At 46.3% G+C, this 15,513-nt stretch overlaps 1 protein-coding gene across 1 annotated transcript; it reads left to right on the top strand.

The window, feature by feature from the left end:
* The first annotated feature begins 11,535 nt into the window (after positions 1-11,535).
* On the top strand, positions 11,536-15,310 carry LOC135541923 (coiled-coil domain-containing protein 174-like). The gene is made up of 11 exons (XM_064968430.1): positions 11,536-11,677; positions 12,002-12,103; positions 12,221-12,321; positions 12,456-12,514; positions 12,649-12,796; positions 12,916-13,011; positions 13,157-13,293; positions 13,480-13,574; positions 13,703-13,850; positions 13,996-14,145; positions 14,416-15,310. The coding sequence occupies exons 1-11, from the start codon at positions 11,636-11,638 to the stop codon at positions 15,117-15,119; spliced, it is 1,782 nt and encodes a 593-aa protein (XP_064824502.1). The 5' UTR covers positions 11,536-11,635; the 3' UTR covers positions 15,120-15,310.
* The last annotated feature ends 203 nt before the right edge of the window (positions 15,311-15,513 follow it).

Below are 15,513 nucleotides of genomic sequence, written 5' to 3'. Positions count from 1 at the left end.
CTCCACAGAGTTGACACCCATCCCTCTTCCTGCTCCACAGAGTTGACACCCATCCCTCTTCCTGCTCCACAGAGTTGACACCCATCCCTCCGTCTGATCCAGAGTTGACACCCATCCCTACCCCTGCTACACAGAGTTGACACCCATCCCTCTTCCTGCTACACAGAGTTGACACCCATCCCTCTTCCTGCTCCACAGAGTTGACACCCATCCCTCCGTCTGATCCAGAGTTGACACCCATCCCTACCCCTGCTACACAGAGTTGACACCCATCCCTCCCCCGCTTCACAGAGGTGTCACCCATCCCTCCCCTGCTCCACAGAGTTGACACCCATCTCTCCCCCTGCTTCACAGAGGTGTCACCCATCCCTCCCTCTTCTCCACAGAGTTGACACCCATCTCTCCCTCTTCTCCACAGAGGTGTCACCGATCCCTCCCCCCGCTCCACAGAGGTGTCACCCATCCCTCCCCCTGCTCCACAGGGGTGTCACCCATCTCTCCCTCCGCTCCACAGAGTTGACAGCAATCCCTCCGTCTGATCCAGAGTTGACACCCATCCCTCCCCTGCTCCACAGAGGTGTCACCCATCCCTCCCTCTTCTCCACAGAGTTGACACCCATCCCGCCCCCTACTCAACATAGTTGACACCCATCCCTCCGTCTGATCCAGAGTTGACACCCATCCCTACTCCCCTGACACCCATCCCCCCCTGCTCCACAGAGTTGACACCCATCCCTCCCCCTGCTCCACAGAGTTGACACCCATCCCTCCCCCTGCTCCACAGAGTTGACACCCATCCCTCTTCCTGCCCCTGACACCCATCCCTCCCTGATCCAGAGTTGACACCCATCCCTCCTCTGATCCACCTGACACCCATCCCTCCCCCTGCTCCACAGTTGACACCCATCCCTCCCCCTGCTCCACAGAGTTGACACCCATCCCTCCCCTGCTCCACAGAGTTGTCACCCATGACACCCCTCCTGCTCCACAGAGTTGACACCCATCCCTCCCCCTGCTCCACAGAGTTGACACCCATCCCTCTGTCTGACTGCTCACAGAGTTGACACATCCCTCCCCCTGCTCCACAGAGTTGACACCCTTCCCTCCGTCTGCTCCACAGAGGTGTCACCCATCCCTCCCTCTTCTCCACAGAGTTGACACCCATCCCTCTGTCTGATCCAGAGTTGACACCCATCCCTCCCCCTGCTCCACAGAGTTGACACCCATCCCTCTTCCTGCTCCACAGAGTTGACACCCATCCCTCTTCCTGCTCCACAGAGTTGACACCCATCCCTCTTCCTGCTCCACAGAGTTGACACCCATCCCTCTTCCTGCTCCACAGAGTTGACACCCATCCCTCCGTCTGATCCAGAGTTGACACCCATCCCTACCCCTGCTACACAGAGTTGACACCCATCCCTCTTCCTGCTACACAGAGTTGACACCCATCCCTCTTCCTGCTCCACAGAGTTGACACCCATCCCTCCGTCTGATCCAGAGTTGACACCCATCCCTACCCCTGCTACACAGAGTTGACACCCATCCCTCTTCCTGCTCCACAGAGTTGACACCCATCCCTCTTCCTGCTCCACAGAGTTGACACCCATCCCTCTTCCTGCTCCACAGAGTTGACACCCATCCCTCTTCCTGCTCCACAGAGTTGACACCCATCCCTCCCCCTGCTCCAGAGTTGACACCCATCCCTACCCCTGCTACACAGAGTTGACACCCATCCCTGCTCTACAGAGTTGACACCCATCCCTACCCCTGCTACACAGAGTTGACACCCATCCCTCTTCCTGCTCCACAGAGTTGACACTCATCCCTCCCCCTGCTTCACAGAGTTGACACCATCCCTCCCCCTGCTCCACAGAGTTGACACCCATCCCTCCCCCTGCTCCACAGAGTTGACACCCATCCCTCCTCCACAGAGTTGACACCCATCCCTCCTCCACAGAGTTGACACACATCCTCCACTCTGCTTCAGGATCTCTAATCCCCATCCCTTCTTCTCCTACAGGCTTTGGTTGTAACCCACTCCATCCCTCTGCTTTAGATCCTCTTAGATCCCTTATCTAAATGTTTCTGACTCGTGTAGGTTAGTAAATTAATTCTCACATATGCCAGGGTTTAACACTACAGGAAATACAGTATTATTGGTTGTGCATACAGATTTCCAGATGATATCTCAATCCAAAAAATGTAAAGAAAGAAATTAAGAAATATAAGAATGAGCAATGTCAGAGTCCGGAATATACATTTAAATATCAGCTAACATACAGTTTGGATGGAACTATGTCTTCTCTGACTTACCTTCTTTGCATGGGATTTGATCATCAGTGCAATGCTTTGTGAAGTAGTGCATATTGGTGTCTCCATAAAAGGGTTTCAGACTGAGAGGCCCAAAGCGATGCCTATATTTTAGAGTAACAGCATGCCTGTGAGTTATGATAGAATGGATTGTCTCTTTGGAGATTATGTTGACTAGCACCCAGCCAGGTGACTGATAATGATGTAATACCTGCTCTAGGTCATGGACACAGCTTTGGAGCCTACAAGACCTTACTGGGATTACCAAGAGTCTGAAGGAGGAGAAGCTTTAGCTATTTTCAATGTTTGAAGTTTGATGAAACATTCTTATCTTTCATGGATTCTAGTGTAGTAGGATGTCCCATGGGGGACTGGGCTAGTAAACAGGCTTAAACTAAAACCTTGTTGTTGTGCCTCCTTATTTTAGATAATACTACATGGTGTCAGAAGTGGTTTTAATAATCACATAAATGTGAAGGACGTACCAAGTAAATCATACATTCAGGCCGACAGGCTGTTTAAAAGCAGGGAGGGCACAGTGTTGGAGATAAACAGCTCAGATCATTATTGTGTTAGCTAACTAGCAAGAACTAAGTTACTGCTAAGCAACATGTTGCAAGAGGAAGAAACTGGCAGGATTTCAGGGTTTGCGACTCCAAGTTCAACAAGCTCTCACGCAAACAAGGACAGGTCAGTGGCTAGTGCTGACAGTTTTCGCATTAGTCCCCTGGAGAATTTTGATTGTATGGACCTTCAAAACTGGCTGAAATGGATCAGGAGCTTTGAAAGGTACAGCGTAGCATCAGGCTTAAATTAACACACTGATCTACTCTATGGGTGATGAAGCCGAGGATATATTAAATGCTTCACTGTTGACTGAGGAAGAGAAACTTAACTACAGTGACGTTAAAGACTGTTTTTAAATGCATTTTGTAGGGAGACACAACATTATATTTGAGAGAGCTAGGTTTAATGTGCGCAAACAGGAGCATGGTGAAACCACCACCAGTTGTATCACAGCTGTTCACAAGCTAGCAGAACATTGTCAGTTTGGTGCACTCAGGGAAGAGCTGATCCGAGATTGGATTGTCGTGGGAATAAGAGATATATATCACTTTCTGAAAAGTTACAGTTGGATTCCTAGCTTACCTTGTCCAAAGCTGTAATTCAGTTGAGGCAGAGTGAGACAGTAAAAAGACAGCAGACAATGCTGCTTGGCAGCAGCTCATTGCAGAGCGAAGAGAGTGAGGAAATAAATGCGATTTCATACCGAGCTAAAAAATGGAGTGGAAAACAGAACAGAGACAGACTGGAGAAAACAATCACAGACAGCACAAGTAGCTACTTAAAGTGTTTGTTGCAAATGTGGGAAATCACCTTTCCACAGCTAGAAAGATTGCCCAGCAAAGGATGCAGAATGCAGGAACTGACACAGGAGAGGACACTTTCAGCTGTTTGTCGATTAAAGCAAATGCATGAGGTCTCAGAGGAGGTACAACAGGACAGCATCTTTCTGGGAGAAGTAAGGAAAACAATGCTGTCTGGCACTCAGACATTAAACTCAATGGGGAGGTTGTGTCATTTAAACTAGACACTGGGGCAGCAGTGACAGCAATCCCAACTAGGCTGTATAGTTATAGTAGAGATGGCCCTTTGCTCTCCATAAACAAAAAGCTGTACGGGCCCAGTAATAAGATATTACCAGTGGTAGGAGAGTAAAGACAAAAGTGCCATCCAGCCTGTCTTAGTCATTGACTCTCTGGCCAGACCGTTGCTGGGGCTGCCAGTAATTGAAGCGTTGCAACTCATTGAGAGAGTGAGCGAACTGGAGGACCCATGTGAAGTTTTCAAAAAGAAATTCCCAAAAGTGTTTTCTGGTCTAGGAAGGATAGAAGGTGACTACAAAATCCGCCTGAAAGATGATGCTGTCCCCTATGCCCTTACCACCCTCTGCCTATCCCTTTATTGGCCAGAGTAAAGGAAGAGTTGGGGAGGATGGAGGAAATGAAGGTGGTGTCTAAAATAGAGAGTCCCACTGACTGGTGTGCAGGGATGGTGGTGGTCCCAAAAGCCAATGGGGACATGAGGATCTGTGTGGACATGACTAACTTGAATGAGGCACTCCGCAGAGAGAGATACATCTTTCCATCATTGGAGGAGTCACTGGCTCAGTTGGATGGCTCACAAGTCTTCACAAAGCTGGATGCCCGCTCAGGCTTTTGGCAGATACCACTGTCACCAGAGAGTAGGGCGCTCACAACGTTTATAACACAGTTTGGCCGGTACCGGGCAACCGGGCTTCTCCATGCATCGCGCCGACAGAGATAAACACCTCTCTAGAAAGAGGAAGGGCGGGGGTGTATGCTTTATGATTAACAACTCATGGTGTGATCGTAACAACACACAGGAACTCAAGTCCTTTTGCTCACCTGACCTAGAATTACTTACAATCAAATACCGGTCATTCTATCTACCAAGAGAATTCTCGTCAGTTATAGTCACAGCTGTGTACATCTCCCCCCTCAAGCGAACACCAAGACGACACTCAAGGACTCAAGGACCTTCACTCAAACTATATACCCGGAGGCTGCATTTATTGTAGCTGGGGATTTTAACAAAGAAAATTTGAGATCATTGTTACCTAAATGTTATCAGCATATCGATTGCATGACACGAAGGGCTAATACTCTCGACCACTGCTACTCCAACTTCCACGATGCATACAAAGCCCTCCCCCGCACTCCCTTTGGCAAATCCGACCATGACGGATTTGGGCAGAAACTCAAACAGGATGTGCTAGTGATGAGAACCATTCAACCCAGGTCTGACCAATCAGAAGCCACGCTCCAAAATTGTTTTGATTACGCGGACTGAAATATGTTCCAGTCAGCCTCAAAGAACGACATTGATCTATACACTGACTCGGTGAGTAAGTTTATAAATAAGTGCTTTGGAGATGTCGTACTCACTGTGACTTAAAACCTACCCTAACCAGAAACCGTGGATGGATGGCAGCATTCACGAAAAACTGAAAGTGCGATCCACCAGATTTAACCATGGAAAGAGGTCTGGTGATATGGCTGCATATAAACAGTCTAGTTATTCCCTCCGCAAGGCAATCAAACAAGTGAACTGCCGGTACAGGGACAAGGTGGAGTTGCAATTCAACAGCTCAGACACAAGACGTATGTGGCAGGGTCTACAGAAAATCATGGACTACAAAAACAGCCACGTCACAGGTAGCAACATCACGCTTCCAGACAAACTAAACACAATGTTTTTGCCCGCTTTGAGGATAATACTTTGCCACGGTCGCGGCTCGCTAACAAAGACTGTGCCCCCCTCCTTCTCAGTGGCTGATGTGAGTGAAACATTTAAACATGTTAACACTCACAAGGCTGCTGGCCCAGATGGCTATCTCTAGCCGTGTCCTCAGAGCATGCGCAGACCAGCTGGCTGGTGTGTTTACGGACATATTTAATCGTTCCCTATCCCAGTTTGTTGTCCCCACATGCTTCAAGATGGTTACCATTGTTCCTGTACCCAAGAAGGCAAAGATAACTGAACTAAATGACTACCGCCCCGTAGCACTCACTTCTGTCATCATGATGTGCATTGAGAGGCTAGTCAAGGATCATATCACCGCCACCTTACCGGCCACCCTAGACCCACTTCAGTTTGCATACCGCCCCAACAGGTCCACAGATGACGCAATCGCCATCGCACTGCACACTGCCCTATCCCATATGGACAAAAATAATACTTACAGTGGGGCAAAAAAGTTTTTAGTCAGCCACCAATTGTGCAAGTTCTCCCACTTAAAAAGATGAGTGAGGCCTGTAATTTTCATCATAGGTACAGAAAATCACATTGTAGGATTTTTAATGAATTGATTTGCAAATTATGGTGGAAAATAAGTATTTGGTCACCTACAAACAAGCAAGATTTCTGTCTCTCACAGACCTGTAACTTCTTCTTTAAGAGGCTCCTCTGTCCTCCACTCATTGCCTGTATTAATGGCACCTGTTTGAACTTGTCATCAGTATAAAAGACACCTGTCCACAACCTCAAACAGTCACACTCCAAACTCCACTATGGCCAAGACCAAAGAGCTGTCAACGGACACCAGAAACAAAATTGTAGACCTGCACCAGGCTGGGAAGACTGAATCTGCAATAGGTAAGCAGCTTGGTTTGAAGAAATCAACTGTGGGAGCAATTATTAGGAAATGGAAGACATACAAGACCACTGATAATCTCCCTCGATCTGGGGCTCCACGCAAGATCTCACCCCGTGGGGTCAAAATGATCACAAGAACGGTGAGCAAAAATCCCAGAATCACACGGGGGGACCTAGTGAATGACCTGCAGAGAGCTGGGACCAAAGTAACAAAGCCTACCATCAGTAACACACTACGCCGCCAGGGACTCAACTCCTGCAGTGCCAGACGTGTCCCCCTGCTTAAGCCAGTACATGTCCAGGCCCATCTGAAGTTTGCTAGAGAGCATTTGGATGATCCAGAAGAAGATTGGGAGAATGTCATATGGTCAGATGACACCAAAATATAACTTGTTGGTAAAAACTCAACTCGTTGTGTTTGGAGGACAAAGAATGCTGAGTTGCATCCAAAGAACACCATACATACTGTGAAGCATGGGGGTGGAAACATCATGCTTTGGGGCTGTTTTTCTGCAAAGGGACCAGGATGACTGATCCGTGTAAAGGAAAGAATGAATGGGGCCATGTATCGTGAGATTTTGAGTGAAAACCACCTTCCATCAGCAAGGGCATTGAAGATGAAACGTGGCTGGGTCTTTCAGCATGGCAATGATCCCAAACACACCGCCCGGGCAACGAAGGAGTGGCTTCGTAAGAAGCATTTCAAGGTCCTGGAGTGGCCTAGCCAGTTTCCAGATCTCAACCCCATAGAAAATCTTTGGAGGGAGTTGAAAGTATGTGTTGCCCAGAAACAGCCCCAAAACATCACTGCTCTAGAGGAGATCTGCATGGAGGAATGGGCCAAAATACCAGCAAGTGTGTGAAAACCTTGTGAAGACTTACAGAAAACGTTTGACCTCTGTCATTGCCAACAAAGGGTATATAACAAAGTATTGAGAAACTTTTGTTATTGACCAAATACTTATTTTACATCATAATTTGCAAATAAATTCATAAAAAATCCTACAATGTGAATTTCTGGATTTTTTTCTCATTTTGTCTGTCATAGTTGAAGTGTACCTATGATGAAAATTACAGGCCTCTCTCATCTTTTTAAGTGGGAGAACTTGCACAATTGGTGGCTGACTAAATACTTTTTTGCCCCACTGTATATAAGAATGCTGTTCATTGACTGCAGCTCAGCATTCAACACCATAGTACCCTCCAAGCTCATCATAAAGCTGGAGACCCTGGGTCTCAACCCCTCCCTGTGAAACTGGGTCCTGGACCTTCTGATGGGCAGCACCCAGGTGGTGAAAGTAGGAAACAACATCTCCACTTCGCTGACCCTCAACACTGGGGCCCCACAAGTGTGTGTGCTCAGCCCTCTCCTGTACTCCCTGTTCACCCACGAATGCATGGCCATGCACTCCTCCAACTCAATCATCAAGTTTGCAGACGACACAACACTAGTGGGCTTGATCACCAACAACGAAGAGACAGCTTACGAGGTGAGGGCACTCGGAGTGTGGTGTCAGGAAAACAACCTCTCACTCAACGTCAACAAAACAAAGGAGATGATTGTGGACTTCAAGAAACAGCAGAGGGAGCACACCCCTATCCACATCGAAGGGTCATCAGTGGAGAAGGTGGGAAGTTTTAAGTACCTGCACGTACACATCACAAACAAACTGAAATGGTCCACCCATACAGACAGCATCGTGAAGAAGGTGCAACAGCGCCTCTTCAACCTCAGGAGGCTGAAGAAATGTGGCTTGCCCAAAACCCTCGCTAACTTTTACAGATTCACAATCAAGAGCATCCTGTCGGGCTGTATCACAGCCTGGTACGGCAACTGCACCGCCCTCAACCGCATGGCTCTCCAGAGGGTGGTGCGGTCTGCACAACGCATCACCGGGGGCAAACTACCTGCCCTGCATGACACCTACAGCACCCGATGTCACTTGAAGGCCAAAAAGATCATCAAGGACAACAACCACCCGAGCCACTGCCTGTTTACCCCGCTATATCATCCAGAAGGCAAGGTCAGTACAGTGCATCAAAGCTTGGACCGAGAGATTGAGAAACAGCTTCTATCTCAAGGCCATCAGACTGCTAAACAGCAAACACTAACTCGGAGAAGCTGCTGCCCACATTGAGACCCAATCATTGGATCACTAGTCACTTTAAACAATGTCACTCTAAATAATGCCACTTTAATAATGTTTACATATCTTACATTACTCATATCACATGTATATACTGTATTGAGACCCAATCACTGGACACTTTAATAAATGGATCACTAGTTACTTTAAAATGCCACTTTAAAAAATGTTTACATATCTTACATTACTCATATCACATGTATATACTTTATTTTATACCATCTATTGCACCTTGCCTATGCCGCTCGACCATCGCTCATCCATATACTTATTTGTAAATAGATTTGTGTGCTTTAGGTCGTTGTTGGGAATTGTGGAAACGCATTTATGCGAAAAACTTATTATAGCCTAATAACCATCATATCGATTGGAGTCAGGCAATTGACATGTTGTATGGTCCGCCCACTACTATGAGGCGTTATACATGTCTATACCTCAATTGTAACATGTAATATTAAACTAACAACTAATAAAGCAATGCCGCAATAGAGTGATTATTGGAAGATTCTAACTGCTCATGCATTGAGAAAAGGAAGTGCCGACTGCTAGGGGAAACCTCGACTGCTAGGGGAAACCTCGACTGCTAGGGGAAACCTCGACTGCTAGGGGAAACCTCGACTGCTAGGGGAAACCTCGACTGCTAGGGGAAACCTCGACTGCTAGGGGAAACCTCGACTGCTAGGGGAAACCTCGGGAAAGCATATAGTTTTTAGGCTACAGTTGAAATAAATGATGATGGTGGTTGAAGTGCAAGGTGATGAGCTTGATGCTCCTTTTCAATAAATATCGAGGGTCTTATTCTGGTGACACGATGATTGATGGTTGGCTGCCTTTTGACAAATTCAAATAATTTTCCTATTTAGTCCATAATAATCTCATCATGTACAGTATACTTAACCCGCACTGTATCTACAAGCTTTTGTCGGCGCACATGCCAATACCAGAATGGGCACATTTGCTATACGACACATTTTTTTTTGTGACAGTAGAGTTGAAAATGAAATGGAATCCCATTTAACTTGTATTTTTTATTTGGTACACAGTGGCCTACCAGTATAGAATGTATTGACTCCTACACCAGACTATATTGTATTTACTTCGCCACCATGGCCTTTTTTGTGTGTTTTGTTTTTGCCTTTACCACCCGTATCTCACCTCATTTGCTCACATTGTATATAGACTTTTTATTATTGACTGTATGTTTGTTTTACTCCATGTGTAACTCTGTTGTTGTATGTGTCGATCTGCTTTGCTTTATCTTTATCTTGGCCAGGTTTATTTCTCCATATAGTAACAACACTGTAATCAAATGGAGTCTTGCAAAATGGCAGGAATATAGAGCTTCCAGATGAACTCGCAAATTGATAGATTTACTATCAGTGTACCCTACCCAAATACAACGAGGGGACGACTCAAGAACTGACCTAAGATCAGTATGTAGGGTCAGTCATACTATTCCACATTGTGCTCTTGAATTTTGTGTTCCTTGAGGAATATTTGCTTGAACTTTTTCTAACTACCAAAAGATCCAAACCAGGGACTCTATCGCCAATGTCTTTTTGACATCAAATCAGTCGTGTGGATTCCCCTTTCAGCGCGCACGTGGTACTCCACACTGCCCTTTCCCACCTGTACAAAAGGAACACCTATGTGAGAATGCTATTCATTGACTACAGCTCAGCGTTCAGCCCCATAGTGCCCTCAAAGCTCATCAATAAGCTAAGGACCCTGGGACTAAACACCTCCCTCTGCAACTGGATCCGGGACTTCCTGACGGGCCGCCCCCAGGTGGTAAGGGTAGGTAACAACACATCTGCCATGCTGATCTTCAACACGAGCCCCTCGGGTGCGTGCTCAGCCCCCTCCTGTACTCCCTGTTCACTCATGACTGCACGACTTCAAAACCATCATTAAGTTTGCCGATGACACAACAGTGGTAGGCCTGATCACCGACAACAACGAGACAGCCTATAGGGAGGTCAGAGACCTGGCCGTGTGGTGCCAGGACAACAACCTCTCCCTCAATGTGATCAAGATAAAGGAGATGATTATGGATAACAGGAAAAAGAGAACCGAGCACACCGCCATTCTCATCGCCGGGGCTGCAGTGGAGCAGGTTGAGAGCTTCAAGTTCCTTGGTATCCACATCACCAGAAAATTAACATGGTCCAAGCACACCAAGACAGTCGTAAAGAGGGCATGACAAAACCTACTCTCCCTCAGGAGAAGGGTTTGGCATGGGTACTATTTCCTGAGTCTGCAATAGACATATTCACTGTCCTGTGTGTGGAAATATGCCAATAACACATTATCTCAACATACCATTCTTTGTCAGCTATAATGGGCAGAATGTTGTGCATCATTGTAAGCATAGAAATAGTATATTTTTGGTTACAAGATCACATTAGTAAATTAACTATCTCTGTCCATCTCTGATATACATGTGCCCCTCTATTACATAATCAACTGCATGTTCAAGAGCCTAAATCCATGATGTGATTAACCCAAAACAAATTAGGCAACATTGAAAGCATAGAGTGGTTAGGATTCGGGGCTGCCACAGCCGGAACATGCATTTGGGCTCCCGAGTCGCGCAGCGGTCCATGGTACTACATCTCAGTACTAGAGGCGTTATTACAGACCCTAGTTAGATTCTAGGCTGTATCACAACTGGCTGTGATTGGGAGTCCCATAGGGCAGCGCACAATTGGCCCAGCGTTGTTAGGGTTTGGCTGGGGTATTCAGTCATTGTAAATAATATTTTTTTCTTAATTAACTGACTTGCTTATTTAAATAAAGGTTAAATAAAAACATATCTAAAAAATATACACGCTCGGTTTCTTACTCCACACTAGTAGGTGGCAGTCTTGAGTCTTAGCTAGCTACATCCCCCAGAAATGATCACGTCACCCAAACAACACGCCTTCTTCGAAGTTATGGATTGTTGTTTCACTAGCTACCTGATTGTGAGCTAATCGAAATATCGAAATCTAACAACCATGGATAAAAAGAAAAAGCAATATGCCGTGACTGCTTCATCTGTGAGTTGTTCAGAATAAATCATATTGTTACATTGTCATCAGTGTGTGAACCATAGCTCGCTAGTTAGTTAACGGTAGCTAGCGAGCTAGCCTGGTCAGCGCCCTAACGTAGGAAGCTAGGCTACTTTCTGCTGACATTTTAGTCAGCAGGCAAACTAACCATGTTATAGTCAAAGTACATGTAAAAAAAATAAAGCATTGTCTATTGTTGTCGAGGTTCATGGATATTCAAATGGTGACACGACTTATTGGGCTAACGTTAGTTGCTATCAGTTTAACCACTAAAATGGCGACCACACTGCTATGTTACGCTCTCATCTGCAGCTGGTTGATCTCAAAGCTGAACTCTATAGGAAACAAGAGCAATTCAAACATGAAAAATTGGGGCAAGATGCTGGAACTAGTACCAAAGCCCCCAAAAGCAAGGTATGTATTGAACATTGTACAGGACAGAGACATGTAATGAACAGGATACCACACATTTTGACCAGCATATCCTAGCTTTGTCTCCATAACATCAATTGTGTTCTTTTCCCTGTGTAGAAACCTAATGTATGGAGCAAACAGAATGAGGGTGTTTCAGAGCGGGCACAGAAAGATGTGGAACTGGTGGCAGAGGAAGAGAACAACCTTGACAGGGCAAAGTGAGTACAACGTGATGTACTACACACTGACAACATGTTTACTGCACCATCACTGCCTTCTATTAGGTATTTTTTTGTAATATAGCAAAAGTCTCTCATTGCTGCTTGTCTTCCATGTCTCTCTTTTCCCGCAGGCGCAAGCTAGAGGAGAAGGCAAAACTGTATGAGCAGATGACCAAAGGAGACTTTCTTGGTATAGTGTTATGTTTGTGATACTGTACAAGAAATGCTGTCATATTCTGTATGTAAAGTTGACATGTGAAGGCCATGAAAATGCCCTTGGTCTTTCTCACAATGGAATTACTATCCTCTTTTCCAATGTGTCAGATGAGGAGACAGAGGGACTTTTTCTGGTGGATTTCACCCAGAAGATTATTGACAAGAAGAGAGAGAATCATGCCCAACGAGAGAGTGAGAGAGAGGATAGAGAGAGCTCCTCCCCCATCCCACCCCCTGAGAACCCAGGCGAGGAATGGTAATATATCTACAGCACATGAAGCACCAAACTACTGTATGTCGGAGTATTGGACTGTAGATATCATTGAGTGGTCGAGGGTTAGGAGTTAAAGTAGCGGTTTACTGATTTCTACTCAGGGTGGACTATGTAGATGCTTTGGGACGATCTCGGAGATGCATGAAGAAAGACCTACCAGGGTTCAAGAAAATGGACAAAGACTTTCAGGGAAAAAGGTATATTTTACTCTGATCAAACCTGGAAATTAATGTAAGCTTATTTTTAGAAGAAGATGTTAGTACCAGTAGTGTTGTTCTGGTTATTCATTTTTAATATATTTTTTTCCAATGTTTTTTACGTGTTCTTGCTTTATGTACACAGACTTGATCCGGCTGAGAAGGACCTGCTGTCAGAGGACATGCGTAGAGAGCTTCAAAGGCAGGAGTGGGAGAGGGAGGAGGAGGAGGCCATGAACAGACCTGTGGGTCCAATCCACTATGAGAACATCAGGGAGCAAGGTTAGCAAGACACCTGTTACAGAGATACATTAGTGAACTCATCAAATCAAACGCTATTTACTGTACATTTTACAGCAAACCCAGATAGGTGTGATCTCTGTGGATTATGGATTGACTTGTGCTCTTCTCCGCTCTCTCTGATCTCTGGCCTCTTCCTTCTCCATCTCTCAACCTGCTATTTTTCAGAGGCCCGTGAGCTGGGTGTGGGCTACTTTGCATTCTCTCAGGACCAGGAGCAGCGCAGGAAACAGAGAGAGACCCTGGACATGCTCAGAGACCAGGTGAGTTGCTCTCAGCCTTCACAACCCCTGAGACTAGGACCTTACTTATATTATGTATCAGTTCATTTAAATGACTGAGTTTGAAGCAGATTGTGAATGTTTTTTTTCTCTCCTTTTCGTTTTCATAGACAACAGACCAGCGCAGTAAGAGGGACCAGCTGAAGGAGAAGAGAAAAACTCTGCTGGATGCTCGGCTGGCCAAGGTGAGGCAGAGGAAGATGAAGAAGGCCAAGCTGGACGGAACTGAGGATGACCAGGGAGATGAACACAGCCAAGGTTAGAGGAACCTCCCACAACAATACTGCATCAGGGTTAATGATAACTGATCACGCTAGATTGAATGGCTATGACTACTGCTCTGTATACTTTGGGCTGTAGTGAATGCTATTGTAAGTGTTGTCGGTTGTATTACTTCTCTCAGAAGGGAAGGAGGACCTGATTGGGCCCCTACCCCCATCAGTTGGAGCACCTGAAGAGGCCCCTGCATTGAAGAAGGTGGTGGTGGAGATCCAGGAGAGGAGGGACACCAAGCCAGGAGTACCCCATGTCAGAGAGTGGGACAGGGGCAAAGGTAAACACTACTCCTTGTTTGGGGCTGATACGATTGGCATGGGTCTTTTATAATTCATGGTAATCATTGATGAATCACTTCCACCACACTAACTCAACACGTATAATACGACAAATTTGAGCAGGAGTGATCTAGGTGTAACCGAGGCCTGTCATCTCTGGCAATTTCCTCCAGTGGGACACTGAAGACTGGTATGCTGCCTAGAGTCGGGGGTTAAGTCATTAACTAACTGTCTTTTCTTTCCAATATGACAACACTTTCCTTTCCTAGTGGACTTTTTTGGCGAGTGGACGAGTCGGCGGCGGGATGAGAGGGAGTCGGAATTCGCCCCTCCCTCTGCGTACAGCAATAATAAAAGACAGAGCTATGGGAAAGAGGCCAAACGTGAGAAGGACAAACCCAAAATGGCCTTCAACTGGTCAGAGGGGCAGGGTGGAGGGCGCAAGGTGCCCCAGGACAACCCCAAAAGTACTCCTGTATCCCAGCCTCAGTCCAGAAGTACTCCTATACCTCAGCCAAGTACCCCTGTACCCTCACAACCTCAACCCACACCATCCCCTGCTCAGCCCCAAAACACTGTCCATCTCCAAAATACACCTGCACCTCCAGAACCTCAGTTCCCCCCCAACCCCCACCTCAGTACCCCCCCTCCCAACAGCCCCAACCCCAATATATACCACCACCTCCACCACCACAAACACACCCTCAGTTTGATTACCCATTTCATCCCCAATTTGCACATCTACCCTTTCATCCCCAGTATCCCACTCCACCTCACCTCCAGTATGGAGCCCCACCTCACTACCACCCTCAATACACCCCACAGTATCCACCCCAGCCACAAACTCAACCCCAGCCCCCCCCTCAGACCCAGCCCCTCTCTCAGACCCAGCCCCCCTCCCAGAGCCTGGATGACATGCTGTCCTTCTACAAGAATTATTCTTGATCCTCACAGACATGTCTCACACAGGTGACACACACACACCTGTATTAATCTACCCTAACACACAAACAACGTCAGTGTGTTAGACTATAATGACATTACCATGATCTTTGACCTCTGAGGGCACCAAAGAGACGGAACCATTTGTGTAATTTGACCTTGGATCTGTAACCTGCTTTCCATATTTATGATCTGTTATTAAAGGATAGCATTTTCATTTGACATTGTGTTTTCTGATTTGCTATATTTGGGATTCAAGGCACTTGAGAATCAGTCCATAGTTCATTTTGTTTAGACTGGTGATCTTGTTAATGTTTGATGATTACGTGTTTTGAGTGACAGGACAATACAGAGGCTCATCCATGAGGTAATAGCTGTTTTCTGGTTAGGTACAGGCATTGAGATGTCAAAGCTTGTCATTTATA

This window comes from Oncorhynchus masou, chromosome 6 (genome assembly GCF_036934945.1).
Source record: "Oncorhynchus masou masou isolate Uvic2021 chromosome 6, UVic_Omas_1.1, whole genome shotgun sequence".
Taxonomy (NCBI): domain Eukaryota; kingdom Metazoa; phylum Chordata; class Actinopteri; order Salmoniformes; family Salmonidae; genus Oncorhynchus; species Oncorhynchus masou.
This window is presented reverse-complemented; position numbering and strand designations above follow the sequence as displayed.